The sequence below is a fragment of the Pocillopora verrucosa genome, chromosome 3, assembly GCF_036669915.1.
Source record: "Pocillopora verrucosa isolate sample1 chromosome 3, ASM3666991v2, whole genome shotgun sequence".
NCBI classification, from domain to species: domain Eukaryota; kingdom Metazoa; phylum Cnidaria; class Anthozoa; order Scleractinia; family Pocilloporidae; genus Pocillopora; species Pocillopora verrucosa.
The window spans coordinates 822,120-841,591 of NC_089314.1; the positions used below are offsets into that span (position 1 = coordinate 822,120).

General features: G+C 37.7%; 2 protein-coding genes across 4 annotated transcripts; one reads left to right on the top strand and one right to left on the bottom strand.

Annotated features, from left to right (window-relative positions):
• Positions 1–1,070: 1,070 nt before the first annotated feature.
• LOC131769638 (uncharacterized) lies at positions 1,071–14,421 on the bottom strand. 3 transcript variants are annotated; one of them, XM_066164483.1, is made up of 3 exons: positions 14,275–14,421; positions 2,980–3,182; positions 1,071–2,027 (listed from the first exon to the last, which is right to left on the bottom strand). In XM_066164483.1, the coding sequence occupies exons 1-3, from the start codon at positions 14,321–14,323 to the stop codon at positions 1,677–1,679; spliced, it is 603 nt and encodes a 200-aa protein (XP_066020580.1). In that variant the 5' UTR covers positions 14,324–14,421; the 3' UTR covers positions 1,071–1,676. The 3 variants fall into 3 exon arrangements, with proteins under 3 accessions (XP_066020580.1, XP_066020579.1, XP_058941355.2); XM_066164482.1 differs by having other exon boundaries at positions 2,980–3,185; XM_059085372.2 differs by lacking the exon at positions 14,275–14,421 and adding an exon at positions 5,068–5,200 and having other exon boundaries at positions 1,075–2,027; positions 2,980–3,185.
• A 723-nt stretch (positions 14,422–15,144) lies between these two features.
• LOC131769633 (di-N-acetylchitobiase) lies at positions 15,145–19,123 on the top strand. The gene is made up of 4 exons (XM_059085365.2): positions 15,145–15,428; positions 16,222–16,452; positions 16,827–17,001; positions 17,568–19,123. Exons 1-4 carry the CDS (start codon positions 15,186–15,188, stop codon positions 18,014–18,016), a joined length of 1,098 nt encoding a protein of 365 aa, XP_058941348.2. The 5' UTR covers positions 15,145–15,185; the 3' UTR covers positions 18,017–19,123.
• Positions 19,124–19,472: the final 349 nt, after the last annotated feature.

The window sequence follows — 19,472 nt, forward strand, 5'->3', positions numbered from 1 at the left end:
GGGGGAAGGGAGGGGTGTTGGTGGCAGTCATTGTTTGACGGGCCGACCTTTACCAAAAAGAAGCTTTGCGACTACTTTCTGACACCTGTTTTCGTGGAAAAGTTGACAAAGATCTCTCTCCCTCAACCAAAATATTGTTACAAACACGATTACTGATCTTATCGCTAAACAAGAATTGCCGGCCACTGCAAAAAATCTTACCATTACCACTCCTAGAACTTCGTGTATTTACTTGTTACATAAAATCCACAAACCTAACAACCCAGCTCGACCCATGGTCCCTACCTGCAGTTGTCTCACCGAAATTATTTCCAGTTATTTAGACAAAATTATGGCTGTTATCGTCAAAACTTTACCATCATACATTAAAGAAAGCCGAAACGCACTTGAAATTTTTCACGACTTTAATTTCCTTGGCCTAACCAGATTTCTTTCTGTGATGAATATTACATCTCTCCATACTGTCATTCCCAATGGCGAAGGTCTCCCGGCCCTCAAATACTTTTTTTTTATCAACGTATTGTTAAGGAACCTAACTCCAAAATTGTACATTAGAAATCTGCAAGTACGATAATTATAAGTCGTCAAAATGTATTTTGTCTTGATAAAAACGTTTGGGTCGCCGACTGGAAAATTCTAAGTCACTGTTCATGTTTGCTTTTTATCATGGCCGTGCCAAACAGGGTAACTGATGTAAATTAATTCTCAAAAACTTTTACACACCATCACCATAAAACCCGCGCAAAACAGCTCGCCTGTTTAATTAAAAATTTCGTAGCGATAGCGTATGGAATGACTCTCTCGAGACAGGTTACGAACCACGACGCGGGGAAAATTACTGGAAAGTTTATAGAAAATAATCTGATGATCAAGATAGATTGACGAAATCCTATCAGGCCAAAGGAATAGCAGCTATAATGAACACTGTAAAAGTATTAGTGGGTGTCACATCAAACCGAAAATCTGTATAAGGAAAACATTACGTCTCAAGTCCCAAATTTTGATTATTGATTATCTATGTATTGAAAAATGAACACACATCATTATCATCATCATCAATCTTTATTTATACACGAAATTATATCATTTTAAATGGTCTTCGTAAGAATCGTGTTTAAATTATACTAAAATACTTTAAGAACTATTGACTATAATGTTAAACATACAAAAACAAAAACTTATATTATATACTTATACACTGAAAGTGACCTTCCTAAACAGACACAGACACCAGAATTAAGCACCTCATTTACATAAACCCTTTCTAAGCAAACAACTTGATAAGAAAGTTTCATCTTTATCTTTGCCCTATTATTTGCCCAGTTTAGATTATATTCATCACTTTTAGAAATCTGTGTTCTAGTTACTCAAAGGCTGCGGATGACTCACTCTGTTCTGTTTAAAGTTAACAAAAAAAACAGTTCTGTGCAATTTACTGGACTTTTCTAACTCTGATATAGGCGGGAATCCAGCGAGTGGTCTCCTAATTCACTTATACTGTATGTCAGGAGCCCATCACTTTTGTGTATGTAGAGTAGTTGCAAAAGATGGGAAATCTGATTGGCTACGAAACAAAATTATTTGTCTTAAAATAGTAAAAAGCAAATCAAAACAAACACATTCTAGCACCTGGTTAGCCTTGTTTTTAGCACTCTAACAATGATCACTGCTCAAAGTCAGTACACGAAAAAAAGCACATAGAGTACGTTTGTAAAGATGGTGGCAAATAATACAACTTTGTTGTATGCTGTGGCACCACTGGTAGGTTTTGGTGGGGTTCCTGTGGCCGTAGTTTTTACAGGAATACTGGTTGCCGGGCCACTTGGTGAGGCGTTTACACTTGGCGAGGCGTTGACACTTGGCAAGGCGTTTACACTTGGCGAGGCGTTTACACTTGGCGAGGTGCTGTTTGCAAGCCCGTTGCATTTGCTCTGCTCACAGCACGTGGCTTCGCATTTTTTAAAGGTCATTCCAGGTTGCAGTTGCGAGGCATTGCAAGACTTTGCCTGGAGGTCTTGGCACATTGACTGTGTAAAGATTGAAATAAGAAAAAAGAAAATAAATGATAACAAGAGTCGAAAAGAGTGATTTTTTATGAACATTTTTAAGGAGTCAGCTAAGAGAGGGGGAAGAAACAGTCAAAGCTTTCGTATCATCGTAAAAATATTTTAATATAAAACAAACTTGTTTGTTCGCAACCTGTTAGATTAAAATTATTATTGTGCTCCCCATCGCACCCCTTGCTCTTACATTGAAACACTTATCCGCGCTTCTCAATTGTTTAATGGCAACGAGATTTGTGCGAGAACCTTGATTGTTTACAAGTGATTCATCTCTTTGCCCAGATTGATGCACAATAAATTATTTCAGAACAGTTTCAAACCGTGTCGAAATTCTTAATTAAGCTACGACTGTTTTGAAATTGTTCCACACCATCACAAAGGCGTAGTTCTGCGCATCTTACATGAAAGTGGCTTACACTGCTGCTCTTTCATGTGTATCATTGAGCTCGAGTTCATCTGAGCTCACGCGGTAAGAAGGACAGGTAGATGGGGTACCTAGAACCTTATAGGGTCTTTGCTATAAAGATTCTTCGGGTAAGCACGTTCTCGCGAACCTGAACTACAGAAGATTTTTATGGAATAGACCGAAAGCCAAACCAATCTGAAATAGACAAGGGTCACATTACCCCCGGACCACACCATATCCAAGCGCCACCACAGGACCACCCCCTATTTATACCAAACCCCCGGACCACCCCCCTAGCTATGCTCCCTGTACCTCCCCACTATTCACTGAAACAGTCACTTCGCTTTTCTTCCTTTTTTATCTACTCTCAAAGGCGTCGTGATAACGCCGAAATGACGAGACGAAATCTTAATTTATCGAATTTTAAAAACTTTATCTTATATAATGTTAGTTAACTTAACCAGTTTAGCGAAAACAGCCAAATTTTAACTGCGCAGGATCAAAGCTTACCTTCATTCCACAGCTAAACATATTCATAGTCATTTGTCCCATTTGTCCCATTTTCACCACAGTTAACACTTTGATACACACGTCAGCCATACCAGATTGTATATTCGGATCCGCGTCACAATCGGTGACATTCAAATCACCCAGTGTTGTGCATGCCACAGTCGGTGGGTTTGGTGTGCAAGTGTAGCAGGTAATGGCCAGAACTACTGAAAAGAAGGGAAAAGAAGATTATTATGGAATTATTTGACAAATTGATCCCCAAAAGTTATCTATGATTATTTTATCGTGACTTGTCATTCAATGATCCAGTACGACTTGGTTTAAACATAATTCAACCTCGTTATCGAGGGAAGAAAAGAGAGGAACCTGGAAATGAGGCTTTGTGGCACAGGTGGTAATGGCGTCCAATCAGAATTTTTCTTTTCTCTCGTATCATAATTCATTTTCGGCAAAATAAACCCACAAAGATGATGACAACAGACTTTGTCTGTTAATAAAATTCGTGAGTAAAACTAATGCTCCATCAGTGAGAATTCGACGCTTTCGTCGTTTTCCAGATTATTTTGGATTGACGACAATACAAACTATATTTGGGAAGCTATTTCTTACTTATATTGGAATCAGTAACGGCGTAAAATCGCACCATTTGTTTTTGTAAATTACGTTCTCGCGAAAGATGTGAGAGCGTAAGGATTAAGATTCGCACATTTTTATCTTTATTTTTATTTTTTCCGGTAATCAAACCGTTGATACTTAGATTTCTAGCTCTCTCTATCTTATTAGACGGTTCGCTGCTAATGGCACTTTCTCTTTCAACAATTGTTTGGGAAGATCAGCCAAGACAAGCTACTTGTCAGCCAAACTTGGCATATTTGAATTTGAAAGATGCATATTAACATGGCATACCAATGCTTTTACGGATGCGCTGAGGAAAAGCCTTCGATAATAACCAACGACAACGATATCACTAGAACGTAATGACCTTTTTTGTCGGTTTTCTGTGGAGAGTGGAATCGGAATGATGCAGTTTGGTCCTTGTGCTTCGATAACATTTATGATGACCTTTATTTATACGCGATAATATTTTAAGCTACATGCTTGAGGGGTCGTGTGACAAAAAAAGGAAAATTACACGTTGTGTAAATATAACTTGAATTTGAAAATAGAAAATGATATATATTATGACTTCTAAATAAAAAAAATCGGTATGTATAAGGCGAGCAGTAGATGCGGATAGTATGTCAAATTAGAATTCCTTAAAGAAGTCTCTGGTGAGTAGGCGTTTTTTAGATTATTGAGACTTGAGCGTCCAAGTTCTTGTTTATGGTAACAAACAGTGTTCCATAACACAGAACCGCGATATTTGAGCGAGTCTTTACGTATCTTGTTTGGAACCTGAATACTAATAACCAGAGTAACCATTTTAGTGACATTTAAGGATATTTTCAGACAGTGAGTCCGGGACAGTGGCACTATAGCCTTTGTAAAAAAGCCTGAAGATGTCTAATTTATAATACAAAAAAAGTGCAGGCCACTGGTCATGTCTAAGCACGTCAGATGATGTCATATGATAAGTCTTTAGACAGATTAAATACAATTCTTGCTGCCCTGCAGTGAAGTCTTTCTATTGAACCGAATATATCAGAATTACTACAAGATTCCCACAGAACTAAACCATATCTTACAGATCTAACTTTTCAGTATACAGACGTAAGCCGCTCATACTCACCAGCTATGCTGAATATTTTTATCGTGGTTAAATAAAATTATTCTTTAAAAAGAACTTTACTCCGTGTCAGTTTACACCCGTGAAGTTGGTGAGATTCAAAGTTCACACTCATTCTTAAAAAACCAACGTTGAACAGCGCGACAGCGAAAATCGACTTTCGATTACTTTGTTTACAATCGCTTTTTTAGACGGTGAATTATTTTTTTGGCTACATTGCTATTCTGAGCCTTGATAACACTCCTAATCATTTTGCCAACGCATCATACATTGCCAAACTTGAAGCTTTGCCATGCATAATTTGCCTGAATAAACTATCTATCCCAATAATTCAATGCGAATACAAGCGGCAATTCACTTACTGTTTGGTAAAGCGAACAATGGCAAAATACACAGAGGATAGCCGTTCATCTTGGAGAGCGTCAAGTGAAAGCACTGCTGTCGGGAATTGAACTTCGACAACCCGGCTGATGTAAACTGATGATGTTGATCTAAAAGTCCAAAGTGTTACTCGGAAATTTTCCGATATTGGCCGAACTGACGAAAGACCTCCACGATATGACCAAACATCCAAGGAGACTTTGGATTGGACAAATTTCTAAGCCTTAAACCTAGAAAATATCTCCCATTTCCTTTTCAATAATTCAGTTACACATAAACACGTAATAGATAGCGATGTGAACTGACGTTTCGGAGTCTTTTATGACGCCAAAGGCCAAATTCACTGTAGAGGTAGAAAAGAACGACATGCTTCCTTTCCTTGGCACTCAACTACTTAACCGTGGGCCCCAAGTGGAGACCAAGGTTTATGCGAAAACTGAATAATACAGGTCTACAATTACACAATCAAAGCCATGTAGATCGGCAATCCTTATAAACGGAGCTTATTAACAACCATGCTCTATCGTGCAAGCCGATTATCTTCCTCTTTAACGCATTTCTCTGACGAGTGTGATCGCTTTAAGATAGTTTTTTTTAAACAAGTAGAGGAGAAAAAGCCACAGATCGTAAAACAATGGGATGTTACTTTTCATTTTACAGACGCGAGCTGTTTCTAAATATATTTGCTGCCGTTTCAGTAGATTAGATCCACACCCATTAATTATTAGATTAAACGGTGGAAACTAACCTTTGATTAGTTTGTGTTCAATCGCTTTTTTTGACATTTTGTTTCAAGTGTAGATAACCAGTTTTGGCTCAGTTGTCATTCTGAGTCTTAGCATCACTCAGAAATGTCCAAGCAAACTCCTTTGTATACTAATTGCCATAACCGGATCATAATTCAAGTATTACCATAACTTGCCAGACTAACTAACTATCTCAAGAACTTAATGAAAATTCAAGCGGCAATTCACTTACCGTTAGGTAAAGCGAACAATGACAAAATGCACAGAAGATAGCTGTTCATCTTGAAAAGCGTCAAGCGAAAGCACCTCGGTCAGAATTGAAGTCTGAAAATACGTTGACGACAGCCGCTAATGCAAACTAACCATGTAGACTCAACAAGCGGAATCAGAAATTATCCAATTCTAGGGAGGGGGGAGGGGAGGGGGTGTTGGTGGCAGTCGTTGTTTGGCGGGCAACCTACACCAAAAAGAAGCTTTGCGGCTCTCCACACCTGTTTTAATGGAAAAGTTGACAGATCTCACTCCCATCAACCAAAACATTGTCAAAAACACGATTAACGATTTTATACCTAAACATAAGAACTGGCGGGCCACTGATACTTTATTATCATACATTGGAGAAAGCCAAAAGCACTTGAAATTTTTCACGACTTTACTTTCCTTGGCCTAGACAAACTTCTTTTTGCGATGAATATTACATCTCTTCATACTGTCATTCATAACGAAGGTCTCCTGGCCCTCAAATACTTTTTTTTGTCAACGTACTGTTAAGGAACCTAGCTCTAAAAACACCACTAAACTGTTAACGGTGGCCAATTTACATTATCATCTCATTTGATAATACCAAGTTGTCTTGTTACATGTATACTCTCCCACCCATACAGCGCCACGGTTTCTTTAGAAGCTTACCCCCTTTATTTTTCCAGTAACATAATGCCTCGTTCAATGATCTGACCTGATCTCGAAATCGCCCTCATCGTAAGGCCATCGTGTTTCCTTCAATGTATTTTCACATAAATTGTCCCAATCGTCCTAGAAGACCTTTTTTTGGACGCCTGAAACGACCCAGAAATCCTATGGAAACCAACCATAAGTAACAGTATAACTTTTATGAGAAAAACACATCGTGGAGATCGAAATCGTTAAATTCAGTTCAAAATTTGTCTCTGACTGATAGCAGACAAAGTTTTGATTAATCCTTATCTCAAGGATATGAGGGATTTAAATAAAGGTCTTTTGACAAACATACATAAATTTGTTGGTCAGCTTTCGGTGAGAAGTCAAAGCTTTAATAAGACAGTGCAAAGAGAAGATGTCACATGATTACACTTGGCAGCGTACGAAAGGTTAACTTGAGTAATCTATGCCCAAATCCGCTGAGTACATACGAGTAAATAATCTTCCCCCAGAAAGCACGCTGGTAATAAACAAAGTCGCACCAATTGAAGCACAAATTGAACCTCCCTTATTCGTAGGGGGGGAACATTATAATATTACAGAGCCTTGTGGAAGGATCAGCGTAATTTTATCGTGACGTTACCAGAATCCCTTGACCCCTGCTTCATAACCAGACATTCTTAAAATCGCTAGGTTTGCTTACTTTTTAGTGGGCGCACTTAGATATAACTCGACTAAGATCGTAGGAAATACGTAGTAAACAGTTTGGTAAACTGATATAATATTGGAAGGAAACCAGAAACCTGAGTAAATATCACCCTTTGCTGTCCCTTTCTTTTTTTTTTTTTTCATAATCACTACGGTGATCGCGTAACGTAACAACATTAATACGAAACCAATAAGCGAAAACTTCCAATCACAATTGTTCATTAGAAATGCGCAAATATGATAATTACAAGTAGTTAAAATGCACTTTGTCCTTATAAAAACGTTTGGGTCGCCGACGGGAAAATTCTAAAGTCGCTTTTCATGTTGCTTTTTATCATGGCCCGCGCCAAACCGGTAATTGTGTAAATTAATTCTCAAAAACCTTTACAAACCATCACCATAAAAGCCCGCGCAAGACAGCTTGCCTGTTTAATTAAACATTTCGTATCAATAGGCAATATGGAATGACTCTCGAGACAAGTTACGAAATACTACGCGGGGAGAAATTACTGGAAAGTTTATAGGAAAAATAAATCTGGGGATCAAGATAGATTGAATAATTCCTAACACACTAGAGGAATAGCAGCCTATAATGAACACTGTAAATAAGTAATTAGTGGGTGCTGCAAATTCAAACTGAAATCTGTATAAGGAAAACAATACGTCTTGAGTCCAAAATTTTTGATTATTGATCATCTATTTATTGAAAAATGAACTTACAACACGAACTATCCTACCTGAACAGACCAGACACTAGAAGTAAGCACCTCATTACATCACCCTTTCTAAGCCAACAACTTGATAAGAAATTTTCGCTCTATCTTTGTCCCTCTTGCAAGAAGAATTACATGGTTGACTTTTTGAAATTCTGGTGTTCTATTGACTCAAAGTTTCCGTTTGAAGGACCGTGGATCAATCACTCTCTGTTCTATTTAGCGTTTTAACAATAACAACAGTTCTGTGCAACTTACTGGCACTTGTCTAACCTCTGATACGAGGGGGGAATCCAGCGGATGGCCAACTAATTCCCTCACAACTGTGTGTAGAGTAATTGCAAACGATGGGAAATTTGATCGGCTATGAAACTAAATTATTTGTCTTTAAATAGTAAAAAAACAAACAAAACGAACATATTTTTAGCACCTAGTAAACCATGTTTTTAGCAACTCTTACAATGATCACTGCTCAAAGTCATGTACAAAAAAAAAAATCACGTAGAGTGCGCTTGTAAAGGTGGTGGCGAATGATACCCTTCGTTTAATGCTGAGGCACCACTGTAGGCTTTGTTGGGGTCCTGTGGCAGTATTATGTACAGTGCACACTGTTTGTGGGGCCACTTGGTTGGCGTTTACACTTGGCGAGGTGCTGTTTGCAAGCCCATTGCACTTGTTCTGTTCACAGCACGTGGCCTCGCAGTTTCATAGGTCATTTCAGGTTGCAGTTGCGAGGCATTGCAAGACTTTGCCTGGAGGGTTCTTGGCAACATTGGGACTGTGTAAAGATTGATAATAAGAAAAAAAATAAATATATGATAGCAAATAGTCGAAAAAAGTTTTTTCTTGAACATTTCTATGGATTAAGCTGATTCTTGAGAGGGTGGGGGGGAAGAAATATTAGCAAAGCTTTCGTGTCTAACACCACCGATCCTTTCTAGGAAAAGTGATTGTTTTACAAGTGATTCAGTTTCTTTTGCCTTAGATTGATGCATAAGAAATTATGTTTCAGAATAGTTTCAAAAAACTGTGTCGCAAATTCTAAATTAAACTGGGACTGTTTTGAAATTGTTCCACACCATCACAGAGGCGTAGTTCCGCGCGTCTTACATGCAAGTGGCTTACACCGCTGCGCTTTCATGTGTAGCATTGAGCTCGAGTTCATCTGAGATCACGCGGTGAGAAGGACAGGCAAATGGTGTACCTAGAACCCTATAAGGTCTATGCCATGAAGATTCTTCGGATTAACACGTTTTCGCGAACCTGAATTACAGAACTGAGATTTTTATAGAATAGACTGAAAGCCGAACCTATCTAAAATAGACAAGGGTCCGATAACATCCCCGGAACACTCAATATCCAAGCCTCACCACAGGACACTCCCTATTATACCCCAACCAGGACCACCCCCCTAGCTATGCCCCCTGTACCTCCACACCATTCACTGAAACAGTCGCTTCGCTTTTTCTTCCGTTTTAATCTACTCTCAAAGGCGTCGTGATGACGCCGAAATGACGAGACGAGATCTTACTTTTATGAAATTTTAAAAAAAACTTAGGGTAAGGTTTTAACTTATATCATGATGTTAGTTCACTTACCCAGTTTAGCTAAAAAAGCCAATTTTAACTGCGCAGGATCAAAGCTTACCTTCATTCCACAGCTAAACATATTCATAGTCATTTGTCCCATTTGTCCCATTTTCGTTACCCTTAACACTTTGAAACACACGTCAGCCATGCCTGATGGTATATTCGGATCCGCGCCACAATCGGTGACATTCAAATCACCCAGTGTTGTGCAGGCCACAGTCGAAGGGCTTGGTGTGCAAGTGTAGCAGGTAATGGCCAGAAACTACTGAAAAGAGGGGAAAATAGGATTATTATGGAATATTTGACAAATTGATCCCCAAAATTTATCTATGTTTATTTAATCGTGACTTTTTCAATGATCCAGTACGAGTTAAGTACTTGAATTAAACATAATTCAACTTCGTTATCGAGGGAGGAAAAGAGAGGACCCTGGAAACGAGGCTTTGTGGCACAGGTGGTAATGACGTCCAATCAGAATTTTTTTTTCTCTCGTATTTTAATTCATTTTCTGTAAAGTCTCCACGAATGTAATGACACTGTAGTTTGTCCCTTAATTAAATTCGTGATTATAACTAATGCTCCTTCAGTGCGAATTTCACGATTTCGTCGTTGTTCAGATTATTCTGGATTGACCATCGTACAAACTATATTGGGAAGCTATCTCTTACTTATATTAGAATCAGTAACGACGTAAAATTACATAATGTCTTTTTGTAAATGACCTTCTCGCGAAATGTGAGAGCGTAAGGATTGAGGTTCGCACATTTTCATCTCCATTTTTATTTTTTCCGGTGATCACACTATCAATACTTAGATTCTTCGCTTTCTTCACATTGTTAGACGATTCGCTGCTAGAGGCACTTTCTCTATCAACAATTGTTTGGGAAGATCTGCTAAGACAGGCTACTTGTCAGCCAAACTTGGCATATTTGAATTTGAAGATCCATTTTAATATGGCATATCAATGTTTTTACGGATGCGCTGAGGAAAAGCCTTCGATAATAACCAACAACAACGATATCACTAAAACGTAATGAACTTTTTTGTCGGTTTTCTGTGGAGAGTGGAATCGAAATGATGCAGTTTGGTCCTTGTGCTTTGATAACATTTATGATGACCTTTATTTATACGCGATAATATTTTGAGCTACATGCTTGTGGGGTCGTGTGAAGAAAAAAGGAAAATTAAACGTTATGTGAATATAACTTGAATCTGAAAATAGAAAATGATATATGTTATGACTTATAAGTAAAAAAAAATAATCGGTACAAACGTTGTGTGAATATAACTTGAATTTGAAAGTAGAAAATGACATATGTTATGACTTCTAAGTAACAAAATAATCGGTATGTATAAGCTAGCAGTAGAAGCGGAAAGTATGTCAAATTTGAATTCCTTAAAGTAGTCTCTGGTGAGTAGGTATTAATTTTTTTTCTTCAGATTATTGAGACTCGAGCGTCCAACTTCTTGTTCATAGTAGCAAATAGTGTTCCATAACACAGCACCGCGATATTTGAGCGAGTCTTTTACGTATCTTGTTTAGAACCTGAATACTGTTAAAAGGTAGCGTCACCTCAGAGAGTAACCATTTGAGTGACATTTAGGGATGTTTTTCAGACAGTGTGTCGGGGACAGTGGTACTAAAGCCGTTGTACAAAGCTTGAAGATGTCTAATTTATAATACAAAGAAAGTGTAGGCGACTGGTCGTATCCAAGCACGTCAGATGATGTCATATGATTTATCTTTAGGTGGTTTAAATATAATTTTTACTGCCCTGCAGTGAAGTCTTTCTATTGAACCGAATATATCAGAATTACTACAAGATCCTCACAGAACTAAACCCAATTTTCAGAAGTCAAAATTACTTTAAAATAAAATTCTTTCAATATGTCTCCTAGGAGAAATCTGTACCGTTTTAGCAAGTTCAGTTTTGGTCAACTGTCAAGCTCAGCAAGCGTGCTTTCGTAAACCACGTAAGAATTAAGTTTCCTAAGAGCTCAAGAGCTATCGGTCCCATCGGGGTTCCTTCACTGAGTAACATAACCTCACTCTTGCCTGGATGATACGATACGATACGACAAACCTATATTTTAACAAGATAGTAGTTAAAGCTAGTAGCTTGTGGGGTCGTGCATAAAATAAAAATAACTACAAAGTTAAATTAAAAGTTTTAGATATATAAAGAGATATCAAATATCAAATTTAAATACATGTATAATTAAAATATATGTTTAAGTTACTACATGATAAAAAGATAAAATTTAAAATTTATAATATTCCAATTCCATAGATGAAGTGTTGAAAGATTATTAAGGTACCAGGCATGTAACTCTTGCAGCGTTGCATTTAACTGTGCAATAGCTGTGTCTGCAATTTCCCCTATACAATAGACCGTAGTATCGCCTGCATACATATACAGTGATCCTGAGCTGATAGAGCTTTATATTGTGAAGAAGGCAATTTTATTATGATTTGGCTGTACGCTGAACATTTTCGCGCTCGAAAAAGAGGTCGTTAAAATTTCATGTATCCTTTAACGTATGATAGCGCATCAGTTTATTTGCCTTAATTACCTTCATCTCTGGTAGATGTCAATTCCGATTATTATGCAGTTTTACATAGAGGCGAAATCAACGAACAAAGCATGCCGTAAATTAATTCCGATCTTCCTTGCGAACACCAAAGTGTTTTATTCATCCCCGCTTTTGCCAAATATTTTCTCGTTAAACCGTAACACAGCACTCTTGCTGTTTTTTTTTTTCTTTCAACTCCATGAAGACGGTAGGATTATAGCAAGTCTGTGCGAAGTGAGTAGTGAAATAAGCATAACTGGGTAAAAAAACCTGAAAAATTACTGTGTAAAACACTACTGGAAATCTTAGATAGTTATGTACAAAATAGATACCTTCAAAGATCAGACAGAGCCCTTAAAAATGTGCGCTGTGTTTTCAGCTTGCATAATTAAGGCACCAACTGGCATGAATTGAATCGATTGTTCGCACGAAATTCGCCTCTAATGAATAAGGAGTGGTAAATATCACTACCTTTACTAGGTGGAGACGAACAATGAAAAGGTCTGCATCAACTGCAAAAATCAAATGCAATCTAACTTTCCAGTCTACAGACGTAAGCCGTTCATAAGCCGTTCACGAAGGAATGTATTTTTTTTACGAATAAAGCACGATAAAATACCCACCAGCTATGCTGAATATTTTATCATGGTTAAATAAAATTATTCATAAAAATATTTTCTTTGTGTCAATTTACACCCGTGTTGTCGGCGAGATTCAAAGTTCACACTCGTTATCAAAAAACCAACGTTGAACAGCGCGACAGCGAAAATCGACTTTTGATTACTTTGTTTACAATCCCTTTTTTTTGGACTATGGATTACCTTGAGTCAGCTATTCTGAGTTCTAGTCTAAACAACACTCCCAATTGTTTAGCAAACCCTTTCATGCGTTGCCATACTTTAAACTTTACCAAAAATTTGCTAGAATAAACTATCTATCGCAAGAATTCAATTCATGCGACAATTCACTTACTGTTTGGTAAAGCGAACAATGGGAAAATGCACATAAGATAGCCGTTCATCTTGGAGAGCGTCACGTGAAAGCACTGCTGTCGGGAATTGAACTTCGACAACACGGCTAATGTAAACTGATGATGTTGACCCGAAAGGCCGAAGTGTTACTCGGAAATTTTCCGACATTAGCCGAACTAACGAAAGACCTACACAACATGAGCAAACATTCCCAAAGACTTTGGATTGGACAAATTTCGGAGCCTTAAACCTAGAAAATATCTGCCATTTCCTTTTCAATAATTTAGTTACACATAAACACATAAAAAATAGCGAAGGAACCGACCTTTAGGAGTCTATATGGCGCCAAATGCCAAATTCACCATGGAGGTAGAAAAGAACGGCATGCTTCCTCACCTTGGCCCTCAACTACTTAACCGTACGCCCCAAGTGGAAACCAAGGTTTATGTGAAAACTAAATAACACAGGTCTACTATTAAACTATCAAAGCCATGTAGATCGGCAATCGTTATAAATGGAGCCTATTAACAACCATAATCTATCGCGCACACTGATTATCTTCTTCTTGGACGCATTTCTCTGACGAGTGTGATCGCCTAAAGATAGTTTTCTTAAGACAAGTAGAGGAGAAAAAGCCACAGATCGATGCGATGTTATTTTTCATTTTGCAGACGCGAGCCAATTTATAAATACACTTGCTGCCGTTCCAGCAGATTAGATTCACACCCGATAATTATTAAACGAAACGGCTGAAAATTAATCTTTGATTAGTTTGAGTTCAATCGCTTTTCTGACATTTTGTTGGAAGTATAGATAACCAGTTTTGGCTCAATTGCTACTCTGAGTCTAAACAACACTCAGAAATGCCGGAGCAAACTCTTTTGTACACTAATTGCCACAATTGGGTCATAATTCAAGTATTACCATAACTTGCCAGACTAACTAACTATCGCAAGAATTCAATGCAAATTCAAGCGAAAATTCACTTACCGTTAGGTAAAGCGAACAATGGCAAAATGCATAGAAGATAGCCGTTCATGTTGAAGAGCGTCAAGTGAAAGCAACTCCGTCGGGATTGAAGTCTGAAACTACGTTCGAAGACAACCGCTAATGCAAACTAACCATGTAGACTCGACGGGTGGAATCAGAAATTATCCAATTCTAGGGAAGGGGGAGGGGAGGGGTGTGTTGGTGGCAGTTGTTGTTTGGCGGGCCGACCTCTACCCAAAGGAAGTTTTGCGGCTTTCTAACACCTGTTTTATTGGAAAAGTTGACAAAGATCTCACTCCGATCAACCAAAACATTGTCAAAAACACGATTAACGATCTTATGGTTAAAGGTAGAACTTCCGGCCACTGATACTTTACCATTAGTGAGAATTCAAAGCTTTAATAAGACAGTGCAAAGAGAAGATGTCACATGATTACTCTTGGCAGCGCACTAAAGGTTAACTTGAGTATCTATGCCCAAATCCGCTTAGTACACACCGAGTATATAATCCTCCCCCAGAAAGCACGCTGGTAATAATCAAAGTCGCACAATCGAAGCACAAATTGAACCTCCCTTATTCGTAGGGGGGATCATTATAATATTACAGAGTCTTGTGGAAGGATCAGGTTAATTTTATCGTGACGTTACCAGAATCCTTCGACCCCTGCTTCATAACCAGGCATTCTCAAAATCGCTAGGATGCTTACTTTTAGCGGCGCAGTTAGATATAACTCGACTAAGATCGTAGGAAATACGTAGTAAACATTTGTTTTCCTTAAATTTCACGCTTGAGAAGTCATTACCAAATGACGATCATATGACACAGGGAAAAAAAATTCCTTTCCTCGTGTCCAGTCTCCATTGTCTATCTGAAATCTCGACTAGTAACTTTGACCCTGTCAAACTCAGTCATGGCGGCCTGGTGGTATGCCTTCGTCGTCCTACTTTTTAGTGGTATTTCTGTCGTTGTTAGCGGAAAATGCCCTTGTGAAGATCTGTCATTATGCGACACAATCTCAAGACCGCCAGGAAAAGAATTCCTAATGTTTTCCACAAAGCCGAACGATTGGAGAAAATACGATTGGGGGAAAGTGACGACGATTGCACTATTTCGACCATGGGATGATGAACTGATGTGCGAAGCTCACAAGAGAGTAAGTGTTGGAGCGATTTATTTAATTGATTGCCCATGGAGTTTTTTAAACCTCCAAAAAAAATAGGATAAGAAACTCAAGGAAGCGTTTTATTAGGACAAAGACTTGTCGGGTCATGTTCCGAGGGATATGACAGGCTGTGACTTCATTTGCATGGAATTTTCCGAGAATCTAAACATCACCAAGCGTTAGAATGGTTCTCTAACCGTAACAAGATTGAACACGTTGAGAAAACTTGGATTTCTTCTATTCGATCAACTTATTTCCTTTACTTAATTTTATTAATTTCATTTTTCAATTTCATTGTACACATATACATACGTATACTTTTGCTGAGGCAGGTCGAGCTGTTTTCCTTGCCGTTTTATTTGATCTAGTGATATAGCAACAATGCATGTGTCCAGCCTAATGGTGTGGTAAACTCGCTAAGCTTTAGTGTGGAAGAGCAACATTTTTTTCCTTGTTTGCTTGTTCACAAGTATTTCGTTGCATGAAGCATTTTAAGTGAAAAATGTTATAATAGAAATTCCTATACAAGAGCCAAAAACCTGAAGTTGTGTTTCTAACCAACTGTTTTTGATCCAGAAATCAAATGCACTTGTTGAATTTTGATTGGGTTACCTTGGATATGTGTTTTTTGAAACATTTTAGTTCCCAATATTTTTTGTAGAGAATTTATGCCCTCAAGGGTTGAGATACAATGCAGTGCAATAAGATATGGTGGCACAAGCTATTTGGTCAGGAATGTTAACAAGTCATATACCTTATGTATTACTGTGGCATTAATTTTCAGGGAGTACGAGTTGTTTTGGCAGCAAATTTTCCGACAGAAAAACTTAGCAGCAAGGAAATAAGGACAAAGTGGGTGAAGAACCTAACTACTGAAGCCTTGGCCCGGCGTGCCGATGGAGTCAATATTGATATTGAATCACCAATACCCAAGAGGTCCAGGGAAGTCACACTGCTCACAAAACTGGTTAATGAAACTGCAACAGCCTTCCGTGCTGCAGTCAAAAATGCACAGGTAATCACTTGAAATGAATCATCACGACGAATGAAACACTTTGGGCCAAGTTTTTTGGGAGCATAATTAGGGCTAGTCCATCGTAATATACTGCTCAATCCTTTGAATCCCATGAATGACCAACATAGAATTTCTCTGTACAGTATCAGTACAATCTCAAGCAGACAAGTTTTTCGTTACAAGAAGCAAGTTCTCAAGTAGTTGTGGTGACAAAAGAGTCATTGGCAGTCAAATCATATAAATCCATCACTTTTATAATAAAGATATTGACAATAATACATAAGATTTTTCACTGTTACCCCATTGCCGGTAATAAACATAAGAAGTTAGAACTACCTTGAAACTGTAGATCAGTTTCTAATTGTTCATTTCAGATATCTTTTGATGTAGCGTGGTCTCCTGACTGTGTTGATGGACGATGTTATGATGCAGAAGCTCTTTCTCAAGTGGTGGATTTTCTTGTTGTAATGGCATATGATGAGCAGAGTCAGATCAAAACTGGAGATTGCATAGCAAAGGCAAACTCACCCTTGAAACAAACAGAAGCTGGTAAATGCTTAATTTTTACAAATTAAATGTCTTGACTATTTAATTGGAGAAAATTTTTGTAGCATGCAGTAGAATGAGGAGAATTGAGATTTAAGTTCTTGTATACATTGTAAATCACTCCCTCAAACCTTTGCAATTGGTTGAATAGTTTTTATTCTGTACATATTTTTTTGTCTACAGCAACCAAATTCACCCTTCCTCAATCCCCTTCCATTTGAAAGGGTATGTGGAAGGGTGAATGCCCACAATCCAACTTAGAAAATTTTGGCCAAATTTTTTTCAAGCCATTGGTAAAAAAGTTTGTCATTCAAGTATATTTCACTGGTGATGTGCCAGATATGTAGAGCAAGGAATTTTAAGCTAACCATTTAATGCCTGGATGTTTAAAGCTCAGTTTTTTCAATCTGACATCATCACCTTGGTTGAAGGTAACTTAAAAAGAGCGCAAGCTTTCATTTTGATATGAACAGACCTTTACTAATCAAAATAAATTTCAAATTTATTTCTTATTGTGCAAAGGAACTGTACTGATATCAGGACCTGTTTTTTCTTGCCTTACTTTCCAGCACTGGAAGAATATTTAAGTCTTGGAATCAGACGAGAGAAACTGGTGCTTGGCTTACCATGGTATGGGTATGACTACCCATGTTTGGAACTGGTTGACAACAGGATCTGCAAGATTAAGCATGTTCCATTCCGAGGAGTAAACTGCAGTGATGCTGCTGGCAGACAGATTGAGTATGCAGAAATTATGGACCTGTCTGTCAGCAGAGCATCCTCTGGTCCCCAGAAGGATGAAGATTCTGAGTCATACTTTTTCAACTATGAGGACAGTGTGGGTGGAAAACACCAGGTTTGGTTTGATAATCCTGACAGTTTGAAAATAAAGTATGATTTTGCTGCTAAGGAAAATTTGACTGGCATTGCCATTTGGAATGCAGACTTGTTGGACTACAGTGACATCCCAAGAGCTATGTTGGAAACCAAGAAAATGTGGGATGCTTTGCATCATTGAATTACACATTTGAAGCATTTCAAAGCTTAACCTGTTGAGATCTCTGCTTTTTAAATTATGCATGCCTAGATTCGTGACAACCATACTAGAACCAAAGTATTGTGTTGATTGAATTTTGAATCCAGTCATGATTTTGCCTTTTTAACATCAAGCACAAACAACTGTTCTCTGATCTTACTGACGACAAATTAACACTTTATAATTATTCACCTTTTTTTTTCTAATTTTCCCTGATTCATTTTATTCTTCACGCCCAATTATTATGGGTGCAAGTCTCATTTTTTTCATAAAGGGAGTCTCCTTTTCATGCCCATTTGCCCATAAACAAAGCCCAAAATACTTCATGTTCTACTGCAACCCAAAAAAAGAAAGTTGATTTTTTTTCTTGTAAATCTGGAATTGATGTACCAGTAGATTGCATCAATTAGGTTTAACATTGAACATCAGCTCTAACATTTTGAATGAAATTTTTGTCCTCAAGAGGGAGGCAGAAACAAGTTAAGCAGTGACAGCACTAGCCTCTTAACCCTTAAAACTTTCTGAACTGATTTACATGTAACTTCTCTGTACAAAATTAACACATTTTCCAGCACACAAGTGATGAGAATCAACAAAATCATCATCATCTAGACAGGGTTTTTCCTAATGAGACTAAATTCTCAGTACCACTTTCCAAGGAATTTTACAGCAGATACAACATGTAGTAGGAAAAATTACTGAATGAATCAGAAGGTGAAAGTTGGAAGGTTAACAGTTTTATGCACCATTAGATCATGAAGGATTGATCATGGATTGCATGCAAGAGCCAGTTGTCTGGAGTCCTGATGGCTGATGGTTTCAAGTTTCAAACAGATATTTATGCTATATTAGTACAACTTGTTACATAAGAGAAAACGTGTTTTTGTCCATTCAAAAATGAAAAATCAAAGTATATTTTTAAGTATCAAATAGTTGATATGTAATCAGAAAATAGAAATCAAACAAAAAAATTAAATAATGAAATATGGAATCAGATAAAAATGTCTTCAAATATTTTAAATGTATTGAATTGCTATGAAATGGAAAGTGTAAGTTGAGATAACAACATTAAAATTTAATTTCTTAGAAGTTTGTTTTTTTGCACCATTTTCATCAATTCTGTTCAAATAAGCCACCTCTTTGGAGTATGGGTAAGGAGAAATGGTATACAGAAGTAAGGAAATATGCTCTGACAGAGGCAACCAAAGATAGTCTGGTGTCAACTATTTGAGTGGACATCACCATCATCCAAGTTTCTGTAAGAAGGGATATTTGGAATGAAGGATTACCTCTGACCCAACATAAACTTCTCCAAATCTTTCAATGTCAAATGAGAAAATAGCAGTCTACCCCAAAAAACACTAAACCCCTTAACTCCCATAACCAGAATAGAACATCTCCTTACAACATCAGTCCATTGTCAAGCAGACAAATGTTG

Excerpts from the sequence above, each read along its gene's own strand:
- LOC131769633 (XM_059085365.2), top strand. The coding sequence starts at position 15,186 with ATGGCGGCCTGGTGGTATGCCTTCGTCGTCCTACTTTTTAGTGGTATT. Across the intron at positions 16,453-16,826 it reads CTGCAGTCAAAAATGCACAG|ATATCTTTTGATGTAGCGTG; the intron begins GTAATCACTTGA and ends TGTTCATTTCAG. Across the intron at positions 17,002-17,567 it reads CTTGAAACAAACAGAAGCTG|CACTGGAAGAATATTTAAGT; the intron begins GTAAATGCTTAA and ends CTTACTTTCCAG.
- LOC131769638 (XM_066164482.1), bottom strand. The coding sequence starts at position 14,323 with ATGAACGGCTATCTTCTATGCATTTTGCCATTGTTCGCTTTACCTAAC. Across the intron at positions 3,186-14,274 it reads ATTGTTCGCTTTACCTAACG|TAGTTCTGGCCATTACCTGC; the intron begins GTAAGTGAATTT and ends CCTTCTTTTCAG. Across the intron at positions 2,028-2,979 it reads TGTTTAGCTGTGGAATGAAG|TCAATGTGCCAAGACCTCCA; the intron begins GTAAGCTTTGAT and ends ATCTTTACACAG.